Consider the following 19,827-nt stretch of genomic DNA (forward strand, 5'->3'; position numbering starts at 1 on the left):
GCATATTCTAGTGAAAGGGAGGAAATGGAAACTGGAATAGGCAGTGGTGTATGGGAAGGTGACACGTGCCAAGTTGCTGTGTACTCTTCCTGTCGATGCCCGTGCAAGTCGTTAGTACATGGTCATTGTAGCGTGGGCAGCTTCTCTTTCATCGTCTTATCTCACTGGATTAGCATTTTAATGAACATCAGGAGAAACGTCTCCAAGCAATGGTCAGACCAAGGAGGCAGCCCACAGCCCCCAAATGTGCAGCTCCTGGGCATTAGCCTTTCGAGTTAAGAGCAAGGTCATACCCTAACCCAAAGACTTAGCAAATATGAAGTGAAGTGCCTTTTAAAAACGAATGCACCCATGAAAGTGTAACTGGGACCATGGTATTTCTCAAATTAAATCAAAATAAATAAACAGGCCCTAGCTGGTTTGGCTCAATGGATAGAGCGTCGGCCTGCGGACTGAGGGGTCCCAGGTTCGATTCCGGCCAAGGGCACATGCCTGGGTTGTGGGCTTGATCCCCAGTAGGGGGGCGTGCAGGAGGCAGCCAATCAATGAGTCTCTTACCATTGATGTTTCTATCTCTTCCTCTCCTTTCCTCTCTAAAATCAATAAAATATATTTTTTTTAAAAAATAAGTAAACAACTCTTTAAGTATTATTTTATTACAGAATTTCAGAAAATTTAAGTATTTAGGATTAAAGACAGAAAGCATTGAGCCCTGGCCGAGTGGCTCAGTTGGTTGGAGTGTCATCCTGTATAGCAAAAGGTTGCAGGTTCGATCCCCAGTCAGAGGCAACCAATTGATGCTTCTCTCTCATATTGATATCTCTCCTTCCCTCTCTCTAAAAATGTGTCCTCTGGTAAGGATTTAAAAAATGCATTGAAATTCATTTACATCTTTTAGACAAAATGATTTCCTAATTATCTACCACAACTCTAATTCAAACAATTTTTTGTAAAGTCTCAGCCGTCCCAGAGATCAATCCTAATACAGTGGGACCTTGACTTACGAGTTTAATTCGTTCCGTGACGGAGCTCGTTAACTCAAATCACTCGTATGTCAAATCAAAAAGTGAACGAGTGAGACACGTGATGCTGGGCTGATGTTGTGGCGTTCACTGCGACGTTCGCTGCGCCAACTAGCAGTGGGGTATCTGAAGCTGTCTCGTAACCCGAATTTTAGCTCGCAACTCAAAGCAAAAAACTGGCCGAGAGATGGCTTGTATCTCGAAACACTCGTTAGTCTGGACACTTGTAAGTCCAGGCCCCACTGTACAATATTTAGCATTCTATTAAGTGACTGGATGTTGAAACCCTACTTCCTTTTCCTTTTCTTTCATAGAAGGAACGTAGGGACTGTGCAAATCAAAAATCTGTGTCTCCAGGAAGTGGAGCGTTTGGGACAGTCGACTCGGACACTGGATCCCAAACACATGAAAGGCAGCTACTAGAGCAGCCAGGGCCGTAACACAGTCGTCCACTTTTGTGAGTCTTTCTTTTTCTAAATACAGAGAAAATTCACAGACATCAATGTTGAAAGGGTTTTTAACTTCTAACACAGGAGTGGACACTTGCACCTGAAAAAAAAAAAAAAGGAAGTGTAAAATAGCTAAATAATACAAGGAGTCTGGATTTATTATAAAAAATGAGCTTGTTGCAAATTAGCATATTTGTAAAAGTGACACAACATACTTCCAAATAGACCACCATCCTGCTTTCAAATAAGAAGATGTGAAATGTCAAACCAGCGATCACTGATATAGTGCATACCTTCTCATTCACGATGACAAAAAGGCTGGGATCATCCCCAAACACATCTGGGAGGAGTAAACATGTGGCTGTCATCTTCATATCTGTCAAAGCAAACATGCTTACAGTCCAAGTAAAATGAGCTTTTCCTAACTGTTGTAGCAAAGCCAGTATAAAGCACCTGTATTTTTTTAAAAATCGTTACGTCTACAGAGAACAAACGAGCCTTCTTAGATTGGTGTTTCATAACCATTGTTAACCAACATGCCCATCTAATAAACATTCAAGATCTCGTGTTCTGTCCCCCAGATCTCTGTCCTTTTATCAAGCTCTACGTTGTGATCTAGGTTATGAAATTAACAGATTACTGGTTCCCTAAATATACTTTATAGGATCAAGTGTCCTTTTTGTATTTATACCCCAACACCTCCTATTTGAGAATTTTTTTTTTCTCTCCCATATGTTGTTTCACTAAATTTTACTCATTATGAAAACAGAACTTTTCCAACCATCCTGAATTATACAGATGACTAAGACCAGAGAGCCCCACTCGCAGGCTTACTAACATTTCAACATGTCCTCATCTGTGTGCTGTTTCATTTTTTCTTGCAGCGCAATGTTGATTGGATTGTCCACCACTGAAAAAGAAGTCAGTATATTGTCTGAATAGGATTCCAAAACGTGCCTTGTTTTCTTATAAATATCTGTTCTTGTAAGAAGTTGAAATTCTTTGAACATCTGAAAGAAGAAAATGATATCAGATCACTAGAAAAGCTAATGAAAGGGAAGTAAATAACTCTTTAGGATTATTTTAAACTTTGAATGTAGTTTAAAGTATATACCAGAAATTTCAGTAGCTTTAGTAAAGAAGTAAAGATTTAGGACAGAGAAGGAGGAAAGAATGAAAGTCTGAAGTGAGCAGGAAAAGATAATTAATGGACATGGCAAACTTTGACCCGTAGAATTAAAACTTTGGATGCAGACCCAATTAAATGGGTATGTATGCATATTTTAGCTATTGAGGTTACCTAAATAAGATTAAGATTCTAGGATCTTACGTTTCTTTAGGTAAAAACTACATTGTTACGTTTTGGCAGTGTCCAACAAGAGGCAAAAAGAAAACTTAGATTTTAAGAGGCAAACCTTGAAAAATACCAAAACTTAGTGTTGTAAGGGATCCTAGAGAAAGAGGAGAGCTTTAGAGACTATAAGATCAGCTAGCAATAAACTGTGACAAGATATTTGAGTACAAGGTGAAAGCAAAACCAGTTTATCTTTACGGAATCCCCTGTTCTTAAGCCACTAGCTAAGCGCTTCCCCTCAGAGACTTCCACCATCACTGCCCCCCTCCCTACTTCCTGTTCACAGGGAACTAAATCTGAAGGCAGCCAGTGCAGGTCATTAGAAATAGGCCCCAGAAATTCTCACCAAATGGTCCTAGTTGTAGCCAAGGGGGCCTCACACACCCTATTGAGATTCACACTTGCTGCCTAGTCCTGTTTCCACTTCAAGAGGAAAGAGACAAATCAATTTGGACACTACAATCAGAGAGTATTATAAGCGAATAAAGGTACCTGATAAGGGCACTTCAGGAAAGGAAACATTTTAAGGATGTCCTTCAGAGGCGTTCTGCTGCCAATCAGCTTCCTTCTTATTTGCAAAGTCTGGCTCATCCTCTTATCGATTTCCCTCCAGTCCTTGACTGTTTTCACATATTCTTGCTGGAACCAGCTAATATGTTCATCTACTTCAGAATCTAAACAAATAGCTTCTTCCTGAAAAAATATTTTCAAAATATCAACATGTTGCATATTTAACATTTCAATTTTACCCTTCATGAAATTTGAATTATAGGCTGCATTGCACTCATTTTATATTTTATATAATATAAATCATATTATAATAATGCACTCAAAAGATGCATATCATCATGTGTAATTACACTTGGCATTGAACATGGTTAGCAAATGGACAATCTAACTGTGAACAAATCAGGTAGCTAATTACTGTGGAATTATCTGTTCTCTTGACAGAGCTATGAGTAACTTCATTTCCTACATACCCTTTTACATGGAAGTCTAGATTATCTAGAAGGTTCACACTTAACAGGAATGCTTATTTCTACTCATTCAATTTTAGAAGATAAAATATTAAGAGATCAAAAGGTTTTAAATTAAGGTTTGTTATTGTTTGCATTTTTTTCTTTTTAAATGTCTTTTTATAGTTGCAGGACCATGTCATATAATCCAAATTCAAAATAATCACAGTGGGTACTTCGTGTTGCTAAGTTATTACACTGTCAGTTATATTCACTGTACATTTGGGTACACGGGCTGGCGTGGGCTAGGATGGCTAAGAAAGACATATTCTCCTTAAAAATCAAAGACAGCCCTAGCTGGTTTGGCTCAATGGATAGAGCATCGGCCTATGGACTGAAGGGTCCCAGGTTTGATTCCGGCCAAGGGCACATGCCTGGGTTGCGGGCTCAATCCCCAGTAGGGGGCGTGCAGGAGGCAGCTAATCACTGATTCTCTCTCATCATTGATGTTTCTATCTCTCTCTCCCTCTCCCTTCCTCTCTGAAATCAATAAAATATATTTTAAATAAATAAATAAATATCGGAAGACAATCAGCTTTAGGAAAAAAGAAAAGAAAAAAATCCTTCTGGGAAAATTAGTTGAGAGGACACACAGGTGAAACTACACTTGAATTAGTATCTTGACAAACTGTCTACCTGACCAGAATGGGAACAGATGTTGCCTGTAAAAGATGAAAATGATGGTAAGGAGTCTAAAATGCTCCACTTCTTTAATTATTGTCAACTGAATCCAGTGGCGTTGGCAGAGCCACGCCCTGGAAACACACCTTGCCAGAGGTAGGTGTGTTGTCAGCCTGACCTTCAGCTCAGGCGCCAGTGGGTGGGTTTCATTATCTAAATCCAGCCAAGCACCAGGAACAAACACGATTATCCGGGCCCACCCAGAAGTGATGGTTACAAAGAAGCCACAAGAATGCACATAATCTCCTTTGTCTTGGGCTTTAGTAAAACTTCCTGGTATTTTGTTGTATAAAATAAACACGCCGTATCAGCTCTGGGTCCCTGTCCCTCCATCAGAGGACAGTGGTCCCACCTGGCCCCAGCTTTTTCCTTCCATCTCTGTGTCTGTCTCTTTCTTTCATTTTCTCAATCCCCAGCAGCCCCTACTCAGGAACCAGGCCGCTCTCTAGCCGGGCTGGACGCAGAAAAGAGAGAAATATTTACAACCCAAGATGTTGCTCTACTAATAGCAAGTAAATATACCAGCAGCAGAAGAAAATAGAATACTTACAATAAGTACATTTACTAACATAAATGTGTTTGTGGTGAAATGTCAGGATTTACCTATTCAGGTTGGATTGGGTTGGAAATAGAATTGAGGGAGCATGAGATTTAGCTTCCATAGTTGGTAGTTTGGACATCTTCCCTAAGGAGTTCAATCTACTTTATTAGCAGGGGACATTTTTGTTTCTGAGGATATCTGGGTGCTGTGAGATAAAGAATATTGGCTTTTAGATAACTAGGACCCACGTGGACATTACATATAGCAGACCTGCTGCTGAGGGAAGGATCTCCAGGCCCTTGCTGGGTCCTCAGCCTGACAATCTTCACAGTCACCTGGGTGGTGTGGGATCCCTTCTGGACAAAGTTATAGAGTTTTCTGCCATGCATGTGGATTACCTTCCTCCTGACACCTTGAAACTACAGGTACCTAACCCTATAACACAAGCATTAAAATCTTTCTGTAGCAATAAGAACAGCAAGAACACAAGATGCATTTTAAGATGCCAGGAAGATATTCAAGGATCCAGAATGTTAGTGATTTTCTAGTTTTTTTGAAGGTTGGAAAAGAATAAACATGAGATGTTCAATAACCAACTCTGCTCAAACTGGGTTCGGAAAAACTTTTTTGGAACTATTGTCATCACATTATTTGCTATGCAAAACACAGATTTTGTTGCTTTCTGACCACACCAAAAGGACATCTGATTTTGTTTTAATGATTTCAAATGTTACTGCTTATTAATCCCAAATCAATCAACCGATCAATGAGTTGTCAGAACATTTCAAGATTCAGTCTTACTTTTATTTGAGTGATTTTCATTTCATCAAATCTGATATCTGCAAGAGATTTCCTTCTCTGGCCTCTTCGATGTCCAAATTTACACTTATTTCTCATCACTTGTTCATCATCTTCTATGGGTCTTCTCACATATTTAAAGCGATCTTTCAGGGCTCGTTTCCATAAAAACTATGTAAAATAACAAAACAGAACCGTTGCTCTTCAAGGAGATTTCAATAATACCACATACACAATAAAACTTTGTATTTATCTAACACCTTTAGGCTTCAAATCTTTTCACATCACAGTAATAGAAACATTAACTCCATCCTTCCATTTACCCACACAACAATCTTATGCTATTGCTATAAAATTTGTAGTCCCTAAACTAAAAATATTTTTCCAATGACATATAGCTATTGAGTAAATATAGTCACTATTGATTTTAGATTCTTTAATTCCTAAAATTGTATAATTTTCACCTTATTCTTCTGTCTTCATAAAGTACTCCACTTATTTTAAAAATTATTTTTTCAATTACAGTTTACATTCAATATTACTTTGTATTAGTTTCAGGTGCACAACATAGTAGTTAGACAATCATACACTAATAACAAATGTACCACTCTAATGGAGGATATTGGAAATGGGGGAGGATATGCATGTGTCGGGGCAAGGGGTAAATGGAGGGAAATAATTGCACCATCCTCTCGATTTTGCTGTGAACTAAAAAATAAAGTCTATTTTTAAAAAGATAAAGGAAGAGAGAGAGAGAGAGAGAGAGAGAGAGAGAGAGAGAGAAAGTACCTAAAAAAGAGGGAGGGAGAGAGCGCACAACTGATTAAAGGGGGATGAGACAAAATTACTAAACAATGCAAGGCAATTATTATTTTTTTTTTATTGATTTCAGAGAGGAAGGGAGAGGGAGAGAGAGATAGAAGCATCAGTGATGAGAGACAATCATTCATCAGCTGCCTCCTGCAGGCCCCCTGCAGGGGATGGAGCCTGCAACTCGGGCATGTGCTCTTGACAGGACTCGAACTAGGATTCTTCAGTCTGCAGGCCCATACTCAACCCACTGAGCCAAACCAGCTAGGGCAAGGCTATTATTTTTAAAGGGCAGAGATGAATAAAACGGTCACTCACAAAGCCACAGCCGTCCTCGTCCAGGAAAGGGTGGGCCTGCAGCAGGGTGTTGACCACATCGTTATACTGCTGGGTGCTGGGGTACCTGTTCAGTGCAACAGGACATGTTTCATTCCAAGCTGCCCAATCCCTTCCTTTACACTGAGTCTAAATTACACTCCCTTTTCTTCAAATCTTTCCATATGACAACAGAGACATTCAAATATTGTGCAATGTTGGATTTATGACTGATATGTCATCCAAAACCTGAAAAGGGTTGGTTCCTAATAAATGCTAGTTTACTCTGACAGTAGATCCTCCCCCAGAGCAACCAGCCTGCCCTGTAATTACTCACAGTGAGCCTTTCAGATACTTGGTCATGTCGGCCTGGAGAAACTCAATGATCCTTATCCTCATGCTGTGGTCGGGACACTTCTGCTCTGCTAACAGGCATCTGACATCATAGGGAAACTCCGGTAAAACATAGGACTTCGCCCACTGCAAGGCTTTATTCCTTTCTAAAACATGTTTCACATTTCTTCTGTTAAATAGAAACACACAGAGTGAAATCTCATTTCAAATATACCTAAATTATCCATTTTCTACATCCTGAGAACTTCTGATATAAAGCACTTTCCTGAGACCTAAATATATGGAAGTCATCAATCCGTCTTCCATCCATTCAGCTACCCACAAATGTTTGAAGGCTCATTAGGTATCTCCATTTTCCTTCCCTTTGCACACTTGTAAGATCGGGAGGTGGGGGAGTCATAATAATATAGACTTTGAAAAAAGCCTGAAGTTGGGAAGAATATTATTCCATCTATCTTGAAGAAATAATATGTAGCACATAGCTCAAAACTGAATAAACAAAAAGAGTAAGTTGCAATTCAGTAGTAAGGCATAAATAAGTCTTAGCAGCTAAGAAAATTCCTCTAATTAATTTATCCTGCTGCTGTTAATAGCAAAATATAAGATCAACTTAATTTAGTTGGTCTTGGCTACTTTAAAGGTAAACTTAATTTGTAAGTAAAAAACAAGTGTGAGAACCTGGCCGGTGTGGCTCAGTGGTTGAGCATCAACCTATGAACCAGGTGGTCACGGTTCAATTCCCGGTCAGGGCACATGCCCGGGTTGTAGGCTCAGTCTCCCATGGGGGGCGTGCAGGAAGCAGCTGATCATTGACTCTCTCTCATCATTGATGTTTCTCTCTCTCTCCTCCTTCCTTCCTCTCTGAAATCAATGAAAATATATATATTTTAAAAGTATCAGATACTCTTATTTCATTCAGATGAAAGTTTCTACCAAACGTTATAGAAAACTATACCTACAGAAGGCAGATCAGCAGTTGCTTGGGGCTGCGGGTTGGGAGAGAAGATAGGCTGCAAAAGGGAACGAGGGAATTTTTTAGGGCAGGGGTCCTCAAACTACGGCCCGCGGGCCACATGCAAATACAAATATTGTATTTGTTCCCGTTTAGTTTTTTTTTACTTCAAAATAAGATATGTGCAGTGTGCATAGGAATTTGTTCATAGTTTTTTTTTTTAAACTATAGTCGGGCCCTCCAACGGTCTGAGGGACAGTGAACTGGCCCCCTGTTTAAAAAGTTTGAGGACCCCTGGTTTAGGGTAATGGAAATGTTCCAAAATGGATTGTGACCAGGTATGCACTACCAGATAAATCTGCTAAAATTAACTGAGCAGCACACTTTAAATGGGTGAATTTTATGTTATATAAGTTACACCTCAATAAGGCTATTTATAAAATTAAGTATCAGAACCACTTTAAAACTTTAAAGTTAGTGACTGATCATTAAGTGTGTAAAAGAAGACTCCACAGTAAAATTTCCAAGTAACAGGTACCCAGAGGCACTAAGTAGCTTTCAATCCACTTCACTCATAAGATTGATTGGAATGAAAGTAAAGGAATAAAGGCAAAGTAGAAGTCAAAAAACAGAAAGAGTTCCCAAATTAGCTGAGCAGGTTAATTTTCTGGCACTGCCATGGAGTCCTTACTAGTCCTAGGAAAATTGACTAGGTGAGATGAGAGTTGAAAGGTCAGGTTCCTTACAGTGGCTCTTAACCTTCCTAATGCCATGACCCTTTAATACAGTTCCTCATGTTGTGGTCACCCCCAACCATAAAATTATTTTCATTGCTACTTCATAGCTGTCATTTTGCTACTGTTGTGAATCGTAATATAAATATCTGATATGCTATATGTGTTTTCCGATGGTCGCAACCCACAGGTTGAGAAACGCTGCTTTAGAACGTTAGGTCATATTTCCTAAGAATGCATGAGATACAATGTAACATGGGGAATAAAGAAAAGAGGAGAAAGCACTTTCCTCTCTTTTTATGATACGCTCCCTCCTTTTTTCCCTCGTTGGCAGTCAGTATACCAGTGGTGAAAACATGTCCTTGCTACAATAACCACACCAACAATTTAACACCAGATTCAATACAGCAACGGGTAATTTCCAGGGTCAATCTGTGCTTCAACCCAAACTACTTCCCAGTATGTTACTCTCTCATTTCATTCATTCAATCAATATTTACTGCAGCTGACTATATCGCCATTACTCTTCCACAATCCCTATTTCCATTCTTCTTAGCACTGATACTGTTTGTTTAGGTCCCCAGGTGAATCTAAGGCTATAGTCAGTGTTGCCCTGCTCGCTTGCAGAGCATAGAGCGTCCTCAGCTCTCTGACAGCATCTCTCACCATTCCAGCCACTGCTTTCTCTGCTGAGATCTCTCACTTCCCAAAAGTACTTACTCCAAGTAGGATCCCCCCGTGCTTTTTCAGGTGTTTGTACATTTGCATTTGCTGTTCCTTTGCTGTGAATGGCATTCTCTCCTGCCCCATTTTCCTTCAATGAATTTCTAATCACCTTTCAAAATCCTCCCTCAGTTTTTGTGAAGCTTCTCCCCAGAGACCTTCTCCACACTCACTTTCCTGAAAGCCCTATTTCTCCCTCTTCTATGCTATTTCTGTGCCCGCGAGTTTCTATTTCTGCACATTTGCTTAATATTGCCATTACTAGCTTACTAGTACACACCTGTCTTATCTACAAGACTCTGAGTTCCCCCAGGCAAGGACTAAATTGCATCCCCTGCCTGCCACTGTCTAAATAATACCTAGCTCATGGTGTATATTCAGTAACTTTTAGACTGAACAAAATGGGAAAAATAGATTAGAAATCAAGCTCACTTTGGATCGCTCTAAAGACTTCATATGATATTTATAGAAATGGACAGGAGTCTGAGAGTTACTTATCAGTAATGCCAGCCCAATTTCCTGGACTCTACAAGTCCTGCTTGCCTGGGTCCAAAGATTTCCTCCACTGAACAAAGACTTAGGAAGCCAATATTCCTCACTCAAACATCATCTAGTCAGAGTCGAAGGGAATATATGTAATTCAATTAAGATGAGACCACAGAAATACTTCTTATTTCTGTTCTTTCATGTGGTAAAAGTTCGTTGATCACCTACTCTGTGCCAGGCATTGCCAAGGCAATCAGACTGGTTCCTCACCAGCACAGCCTCTTCCCCTCCCTCCCAGCGCTGGACCTCTGGAGGACATGAAAGTGTAGGAAGTAAAAAGAGGAATCCCACATCTAACTGGAGTGGGTACTGATGGAATTGTAACTGGGCTGGTGCATTTCATCGAGTCCTCTCTTTATTTTGTGCTGGATAAGATGCTCACGTGACTTCAGTGCCCTCTTCTGAGCTGTGTGTGGGATAGTCCCTACATACAATCCATCACGTGTTGACCCACTGACATTTGCCTTACTGAGTATAGGCATATGGGTGAGGTCATTCTCCTACATTCTGTAGCAGTAACGAGACCCCCCTCCCCCCCACAAAAAAATATCGTCATTAAAACAATTTTTAAATATGCATGAAACCATGGCTAATTTTATAATTATTCCCAAAGGCAGAAGCAAAACACCTGCACACATTTAAAGTTCCAGTGAAGTGTTTTTTAAAGTAACATTTAGGAAATATCTACCTGTTTATCTGATTTCATGGTTTATTTGGTACTAAAGGGGAAGTGAAAAGTTTTAAATGGTGTAGATGGAAAACAAAAATATCACTGCAAAAAAAATCTTTTCCCTACGGATCACCAATACCTGCTGAGTATGAGACATTGTAGTTATTCCATCAAGAAAGGGCACTTTAGCTCGGCCGGCATGGCTCAGTGACTGAGCACTGACCTATGAACCAGGTGGTCATGGTTCAATTCCAGGTCAGGGCACATGTCTGGCTTGCAGGCTCGGTACCCAGTAGGGTGCATTCAGGAGGCAGCCAATCGATGATTCTTCTCATCATTGATGTTTGAATCTCTCCCTCTCCCTTCCTCTCTAAAATCAATAAAAATATAGTGGAGGAAGGAAGGAAGGAAGGAAGGAAGGAAGGAAGGAAGGAAGGAAGGAAGGAAGGAAGGAAGGAAGGAAGGAGGGAGGGAGGGAGGGAGGGAGGGAGGAAGAAAGGAAGGAAGGAAGGAAGGAAGGAAGGGAGGGAAGGGCTCTTAAGCAATGCAGTAAAAAGCATGATATCACCTATCACTGAAAAAAAACTGCATTGTGTCTCAGTACCCTAGGATTTCATCCATGGGGGCACACATGCCTCTACTAGAGATTATTCAAGAGCCAAAGTCAGGTGAACATTGTGCCTCTAGAACCTTCTTTTTCTTCTTGTCTGCAAAGTATCTGGATGGAAAGCACATTCATTTTAGGGAACATATAAAAAGATATCACAAGCATAATGACTGCCATCTTGTATGATGTGATAACAGCTGAACTTTAATATGTTATCTCATTTGGACTTCAAGGACTACATATGCCAGTTCCCATCCTATATTGTGCATAGGCCACCTGGAAGGCATTTTGGAGGAATCAGGATTCAAACCCAGGGGTGTGAGACCCCAAAGCCAGCTCTTGATCCACCATTCCTTCCTGCCCCCATACAGCAGTTGGCTTTGTAAAAGCCCTGTAGCCAAATGCCATCAACTTCCTAGCCTATTATGTGTGAGTGACTTATAAACTCCTGGAGTTTAACTCTGTTAAAAAGTTAGCATATTTAGTATGAATTGTATCAAAAGATCTAAAAAGAAATAGAGACTAAAATATTTATCCTGCCCCATGAAACATTCATGTTTTCATTGGCTCACACATCCTCCGTTCAATTTAAAACTCCTGCTTAGCCTCTGTGTCCCAGGGACTGTGCCAAATCTGTGTTTACGAAAAAGGCCTGGTCTTTGTCTTTGAGGTGCTTTCAGCCTAATGAGGGACTGCAAACTTTAAACTCATCAATTTCATCATCTAGTTTTACGAGTAAAGCAAAGATTCTGTGCATAGGAGACCGGAGTCCTTGCCTGGTCTGGAACGTCAATGAAGGGGCTCCTGAAAGAGAGATTTTTGAGCAGAACCTTCAAGGATGAGCAAGTAGGTAAAGAAAGGCAGCAACAGGGCAAGGCAGTCATGTGCCAGCCAGGCTGAGGAGGGCAGAGCAGCACTGACTAGGATAAACCCATCCTCATAGAGAGAAACAAGGGAATGAGGTGGACAAGAGAAGCAGGACAGAGGCCGAGATGGCTGCCATGTGGCTCCATCAGAGGAGGGACAGCTCTACCCTGGCTTCCCCTGGTGCTAGGAAATGCTTTTCTTACAACAAACTCTCCTCGTCTTAAATGACAGCGGATTTGTGGTTCTCGCACCCAAATAAAGGAGGTCATTTGGAGACATGTTAACTCTGAAGTGCTCATGGGCAGAGAGATGGGCAGCAAGGGGTCAAGTGGATCACGGGAGAATTTATGATTAGAAAGATATGGCGGTATTCAGCTCTGGTTTTGAAACCCTCCACTTTCTCTCCATTTCTGAGCCAGGCCTCGTTTCTCCTCCCCTCAGTACTAGTAGGTGCTGTGAAGACTGAGAAGCACCACGAAGCACGAGGCTGGTCCTTTGACCCTATGAAACCACAGGGGTGTCCTGCCCTGCCGGTGTCACAGGCCCGCGATGAGGATGGAATGCCAGCCGAGGGCTTAGAAGAGAGAACAGACCTGCATGAACAGAAGGCTGCACCCCATCTCCCGCTGGCAGCAAGCAGGGAGAAGGAAGAAGTCCAAAGGAAGGAGGAAACGCTACTTGGAGCAGTGCTGTGCAGACGGGCACTCGGAATGAGTGCCCTCCGTGTGCTTCCACGGAGCTAGCACTGGGCAGGCATTCTCTATTTTTAATGCTCACAAGAGAACCATGAGGAAAGTATCATTATTCTTCCCACTTTGCAGATGAGAATACCGATTCACAGAGGCTCTAGGGACGGACCGCTGGGACTAATGATGGTTTTCCTGTCTCTGCTCACACCTGAACACTTACAGGAGGGACTGGCTACTTTTGGAGGCTTTGTGGTGAAAGGAGTGCTTGAGAACCACATTCCTGGGTCCGGTTCTCTAGGTCTATAGTTGTCCTTTGTTCCAATGTAGCCCATATGTTGAAATATTATACCATCTAAGTCCAGTAGTATCCCCTTATCTGCATAGGATCCCTTCCAAGGCCCCCAGTGGATGCCTGAGACCATGGGTAGTACCAAGGAACTATATATATTGACTCTGGGTTTTTTCTGTAACTATGATAAAGTTTAATTTGTAAATTGGGCATAGTAAGAGATCAAAAACAATAACTAATAATCAGATAGAACAATTATAACAATAAAATAAGGGTTATCTGAACACAAGCAATACAATATTGCCAGTCAATCTAAAAACTGAGATGGCTACTAAGTCACTAAGGAACAGATAGACAGTTGGACACTGGACATAAGGATAATTTACATCCCTTATGTAAATTAGGAGGGATGAAGCGGGATAGTGCAAGATTTCATTACACTACCCAGGACACTGCAATTTAAACTTATGAATTGTTTATTTCTGGAATGTTCCATTTAATATTTTGGATGGTAACTGAAAATATGGAAATCAAAGCTGTGGTTAAGGGGTGATTACTATATAAGGAAATGTTTACCAAAACACCTCCATCAGGTATAGTCAAGTTAAAACAACAACTACAAAATTCAGAACAAAAACAAAGACTCCTCAAATGGCACATTCTAGCTATAGGACATTATTTTGTGGCTACTGCCTATCACCCTGGACAGTTTATAACAGATTAATCCCTTTTTTTCCCCTTAGCAGTGTATACTTGAAAGATGAATATAATCTTCAAAACTTCTCTTTTCCAACACAAAGATTAGAAAATTTAACCTTCATCTTTTACCAAATATCTTCATCACTCGATAAAAAAAAAATTCCCTTACAGGAAAACAAAATTTTCACTTATGTGAAGTCTCATTAAAAAAAAAACACACACACACAACAGCAACAACAACAAATATTATATCATTTGGCTTTAGATGTTTAGAAGTTGGTAATCCCACCTCTGTTTCAGTACTCTTTGGTCAATTAGTCTATTATCAAGGTTCTCAGCTGGATAGAAAGCTGGCATCTGCTCCCCTTGGTTGGCTGGACTGGAGGACTGTTTATCCCTGTTACCAAAAAAGAAGAGGTGGGTGAGGAACTAGTCAACAGGAGCCTCAACCATTGACATCAAAGAAACTGTGAAGGTAGGTGGTAGCTCATAGTTAACATAGAATCTGTGTCTTCTCCCAAGATCCACATTAGTCATGACTAAGATAACGGAGGGAAGAACCCTCTGGGGTCATCTCACTCAGTAGTTCATACATACCAGGAGACAGACTGATGCCAGTTCACAATGCTATTTTCACCAATTGGTCATATTTATAATGGTGGCAAGATGATATGTTCCTTTAAAATGATGGTAATAATAAAATGTACCTTTATTGGTTAATATCCTTATTTGGCAAAAAAAAAAAAAATGGAGAAGGAGAAGGAGGGGAAGAGGAGGAGGAGGAGGAGGAGGAGGAGAAGGAGGGGGAGAAGGAGGAGGAGGGAGAGGGGAGGAGAAGGGGAGGGGAGGGAAGGGGGAGGGGGAGGGGGAGGGGAGGGAAGGGGAGGGAGAGGGGTGGGGAGGGGAGGGGGAGGGGGAGGGGAAGGGGAGGAGGAAGGGGAGGGGGAGGGAGAGGGGTGGAAGAGGGGAGGGGGAGGGAGAGGGGGAGAAGAAGAAGAAGAAGTGCCAGGAGTTGATCACAATTTTCCAACTTTCTGTTCAGTGATTTTTCTTCCAGCTTCAACAAGAGCAACAACCAAAAAGCAGCTGAAATATTCCTACCTATTATAGATTCCTAACATTTGCCTAAGTCTGAGTAGGATGCTAAAGTCCAGATGTGGCCTACAAATCCTTTTTAAAATAACATACCAGGCAACCATTAGCCATTAAGGAAATATGCGCTCAAGCTGAAACCCTGGTCTTGAATCCCTGGTCTTGAATGCCATTGTAGACTCTTTAGAAGGAGTCTTAAGCACCATTTATTCTATCTGCTTCATTTTACAGTTGAAAGAAAAGCCAAGCAACTCTCCAAGGCTATATGGGTAGCTAATATCAGAACAGGTATTTGAAATCAAGTGTTTTGATGCCTAGCTACAGGGTTCTTTCTGCTACACCAAGTTTCCTACCTTTATTAAGCACTTCTAGAGAGGTTTTAATTAACTTGCATATTTTTGTGCCTCTTTCTATTATGATTCCTACGTGACAATATATTTGTCAAGTGACAATATATTTGACAATAAGCAAATAAGCTGACAAACATTTTTAACCAAATATAACTAATAAGCCCAACTGCAACTGTGGTTTTGCACCAGAATAATTTAACCTGAATACAAGACAATACAATCCTTAAAGTAAATCACCAGCTTATTGGGTAGAGTGTAAAAGCCCCCCTCATAAATCCCTGGATAACCAGTGTTCCAAGTCTTGGCTCCATTCGAAAAAGGCTTTCCTAACCAGGTTAGCAATGCTTAATATTTAACACAAGACGATTTCGGTCTAGGATAAGAAGAGATTTTTCTCAGAAATTATGATACTCCTACCATCAGTGTGAATAACAGGGAGTTAGGTACTGCATGGCTTTTCCCAGCCCACAGAAGAAGCTGCAGGAATGTCAACATTTAGCAATCAATCCAATTCAGCGGTAGAACCAGGAATGAAGCTCAGGTCTCCTGGCAGCCCAGCGGTTCTCATTTACTAGAGAACATTATAAACGGATTTGCAGTGGGAAGAAACAAGGCTGGCTGTGTACTTCCAGCTTGTGCTTAAGGCCATATCAAGATTCCAGTCAACAGAAGAGAACTTCCAGCTCAAAGTCCAACTCATCCAAGAATGCCGGGAATTCACTTTGAGCTCTGTTTGAGGCTCTCACCCTCCCATTGCTGGAAGGAGTGAAAGCATGCAATGGGGCTTCATCAAAAGTCACCTATGAAGAATGTGCCTTTGCATAGATATGTCAAAACATGTCGAATCTCCAGACGTGTGGACCATCCCTTCATGCCTACCCATCCCCCTCCATGTCCCAAATGTCCAAATACTCTAGAAATCAAATTACTTAAATGAGGTCTCTCTAACTTTCTATTGCTTATCAGAGAGCAAGACAAAAATATCAGTTATTACAGTTGTAATCTGAAAAAAAAACTGAAGTAAACACACAGGATGGATTTCAGCAAACACCACCATTCTATTTTTTAAATGCATGCATAATTGGTCTGCAGCAATTATTTAATGTTAAAAACCTTGCAAAAAGTCTCAAAATATGGAAAAACCAAATTAGGATGTCTGAAATGATCCGGGGCACAGATTTATACAACGAACATTTTAATTTTAAAGTTCCTGTTATCATTCCTTTTCCTTGCAAAAGTCAGTGCAAAAGACAAACAAACAAATGAAAACATCCCTAAGCCTCAAAGCCACCATAAGTTTTCTACATGATTTTCGTGGGATGCTATCATAGCCTTCAGCATTCCAAGAATACTCTTGAGAAACTAGAAATCCTTGTAGCAAAAGTGTTCAGCCAATTATTGTGAAGGCCTCTAGCAAATTATATGTAAAGGCTCTAGAAGAGGATATAAATTAGCCACGAAAAGGAATCCTTGGCAAATAAACACATACATAAATAAACAGAGCAAAGGAGCAGCAGAAATGCCTTTCCCAAACCCTGATTTTAAGACCTGAAGGGCAGTGATCCATTTCTACTCACATTGTATGTACATTTCAACTGCTTGTTACAGGGTTCTCTATATAGGAACTCCTGGCTTACAGGACAACCCTAACAATTGGAGTCAGTGTTTAAAAAGTGGTGCATTTTTTTAAAAAATGTATTATCTTGATTCATAAAACTGTGCAAAAAGCGTTCTTTATGCATGAGTTAGAAATACTGTACACACAAGCTAGCTGAAAATGGTCACAATTTTCAGAGGTTTAACCCCAAATATCATGCATCGAAAATGAGGAATTCATGCAGACTTACCCTGGGGCTGCTGCTGCTTGTATGACCAGAACTGGTGCTCTCGGGCTTCCTGGGGATTCCAGTCCTTGACTCCCCTGCTTATATTTTTTAATTAAATCCATCAGAACCGCCTGGTGTCCAATTTTTTTTACCAGTTGCTGAACCATCCGATCATTAAGTGCTAGAAGAGCGGCCCCACTTACTTCTTCCTCTGGGAAAAAGAAAAAAGAGAGAGTCTACATGCCTGCCTGGAAAAGCACTGGAAAACACGACATTCTGGGCAAATATATATAATATATTATATTTCTGGTGTTACAAGGATCATCTACACTTGTCCTCTGGTGCTATAAAATGTTCTGTATTTTTAAAGATAGAACACTGATATTGCACAATTCCAAACTGATATCTAAGAAAGTACTGGAACATGGAGTCACAATAAAATAATATTTCTTCCACATTATCACCTTCCCATTTTTGATTCTTTCTTACAGGCATCATTTTTATAAGGAAAAAAAACCTTCTCAGGAAATTACTACCCATAGCACCTGCCACACAACATTTCAATACTTGTAAATCCAGCACTGCACAAAATGCCTGCTGCAGTATTTATGGACAAAAGTGGCATCAAATTATATCAAGTGTGTATGTTATGTAACTCTTAAGACTTTATTTTATTTGAGTTATTTTTGAAATATTACAGTCTCATGTGAATACTAGATCAAATGCAGTCAGTCAGGAAATGAAAGTTCCCCACAGCAGCAAGTCTACATCCCACTCACAGGCATTAGGCAACAAAAGCAATTATCAACAACAAAGGACACCCAATATCTAGGCTGCTCAATTAACATTTTTTAAAAAAGTGTAAGCAACTCACCTTGAAACCTATGAACTAGCTCTCCTAAGTTTTTCTCCACCAACCAACTGCAGACCTGGTCAACGGACCAAGTTTCCATTGCTGTATCCTGTAAATAAATACACCTACAGAATAAAAGGTTAGAGAAGGATTCTTTAGTTTTTCTTTCTGATTGTTGTTTTATTTCATTTTAATTTTTTTTACCAACTGGCTCTCTAATCTCAGCTTCTTCCTTTGGGAGACTCAATTCTAAACTTCTTTCAAGTTATTGTTTTCTGAATACATATCTAAAAGATGCTAATAAAACAAAAATTCTTTTTAAAAATGAGACCAATTTGAACCTATTTCCTAGTCTCCTTGCTCAAATTGCTCCACCTTCTCCTACTTTTTTTCCAGAGGCATCCCTCAGCTGTACGAACAGGCAGCCACAGACTACTATGGCCCCCAGTCCTCTACCATTAACACCCAGGGTTCTTCACAAAGAAAAGGAAGGTGTGAAATTCACCACTACTCGGCTCATCAGGAAGTGGTTGACATTTACAAAAGGGGTGGGCTGGGGAGGAAGGGAGGAAGGATCAGAAAAAAGCCTGACAGAGATACTTAGTAAACCAAGACTGGTTAACCCCTTATGGCTCCCCAGCTAGCAGAGAGAGTTTTCAGCCGCTTTGGACTGCTTTGAGGTGTTAGCAAGAGGAGGAAGTAGGAGCCAAATTTCTCAGCAGAATCTGAGTATTTCTTTCCCTTCTTCCAGTTAAGAGTGTATTCCATTCAGCTCTAGAAACTTTATTAAACACCATGATTTTAAGATAACTAGGGAAAATTAATAAATTGAGAAAACATTTTTAAAAAATTTAGGGCAGACTCACAGTGGGAAAATTGATATACTAGTAATTGTAAGTGAAAGAAGTACATACAGAGTTTAAACTAATCCTTAACTATTCAGGTATGTTTGCATGCCACTATTCTTCCTTAACTACTTAGAAAATTTAAAACAAGTCTACCAATTTCAATAATTTTCCCCTACTTCCCATAGGCAGCTCATTCTCCTTTATTTTTTATCATTCAATCCAAATTATATTTAATGCACTGGGGAGAATTGGAAAAGAAACCAAAACGTTTTAATGTTTTAATATTACTTTCAATTTCACCTTTCAATCAAAATGCTATACTACAGGTTTACTTGTGCATAAAGACAGGAGAAAGCTACTCTTACAGAAATCAAAGGAAAGAAAAAGTATTTATTAGCTCTTATCTTTAAATTTTATTGCTAGAAGTTCTCCCAGTTAATATTGTATTTTTCATTTCTGTGTATTTGAATTTCCACATCAGAGAGTGGTGGAAGGGAAAACATTTACCTTTTATATTTGACAATCTGAAACGATAGCAGCCTTCAAAATCACTTCCTAGAAAACAAGTCTGGTTCAAAGTAATGATCCACATTCTCCCAAGTATTCACAAACGCCAAGTTGCAGAATTGAAAACAAGGGTTAAACACAGAAGAACGCCTCAGAGAATTGCAGCCCTGGGCTTAATTTGCTCAGACAGCAGTGGCCACAGCACTCCTCCCCTCGGCTAAGCAGCGAGAGCAGG

At 40.2% G+C, this 19,827-nt stretch overlaps 1 protein-coding gene across 1 annotated transcript; it reads right to left on the minus strand.

Moving 5' to 3' along the window:
- Nucleotides 1-1,275: 1,275 nt before the first annotated feature.
- On the minus strand, nucleotides 1,276-18,705 carry SAMD3 (sterile alpha motif domain containing 3). Its single transcript, XM_059699593.1, has 10 exons — nucleotides 18,259-18,705; nucleotides 17,406-17,595; nucleotides 14,406-14,513; nucleotides 7,324-7,509; nucleotides 6,990-7,074; nucleotides 5,865-6,032; nucleotides 3,318-3,518; nucleotides 2,310-2,481; nucleotides 1,765-1,847; nucleotides 1,276-1,571 (listed from the first exon to the last, which is right to left on the minus strand). Exons 1-10 carry the CDS (start codon nucleotides 18,335-18,337, stop codon nucleotides 1,287-1,289), a joined length of 1,557 nt encoding a protein of 518 aa, XP_059555576.1. The 5' UTR covers nucleotides 18,338-18,705; the 3' UTR covers nucleotides 1,276-1,286.
- Between the last annotated feature and the right edge of the window lie 1,122 nt (nucleotides 18,706-19,827).

Source organism: Myotis daubentonii, chromosome 6 (genome assembly GCF_963259705.1).
Source record: "Myotis daubentonii chromosome 6, mMyoDau2.1, whole genome shotgun sequence".
Classification (NCBI taxonomy): Eukaryota; Metazoa; Chordata; class Mammalia; order Chiroptera; family Vespertilionidae; genus Myotis; species Myotis daubentonii.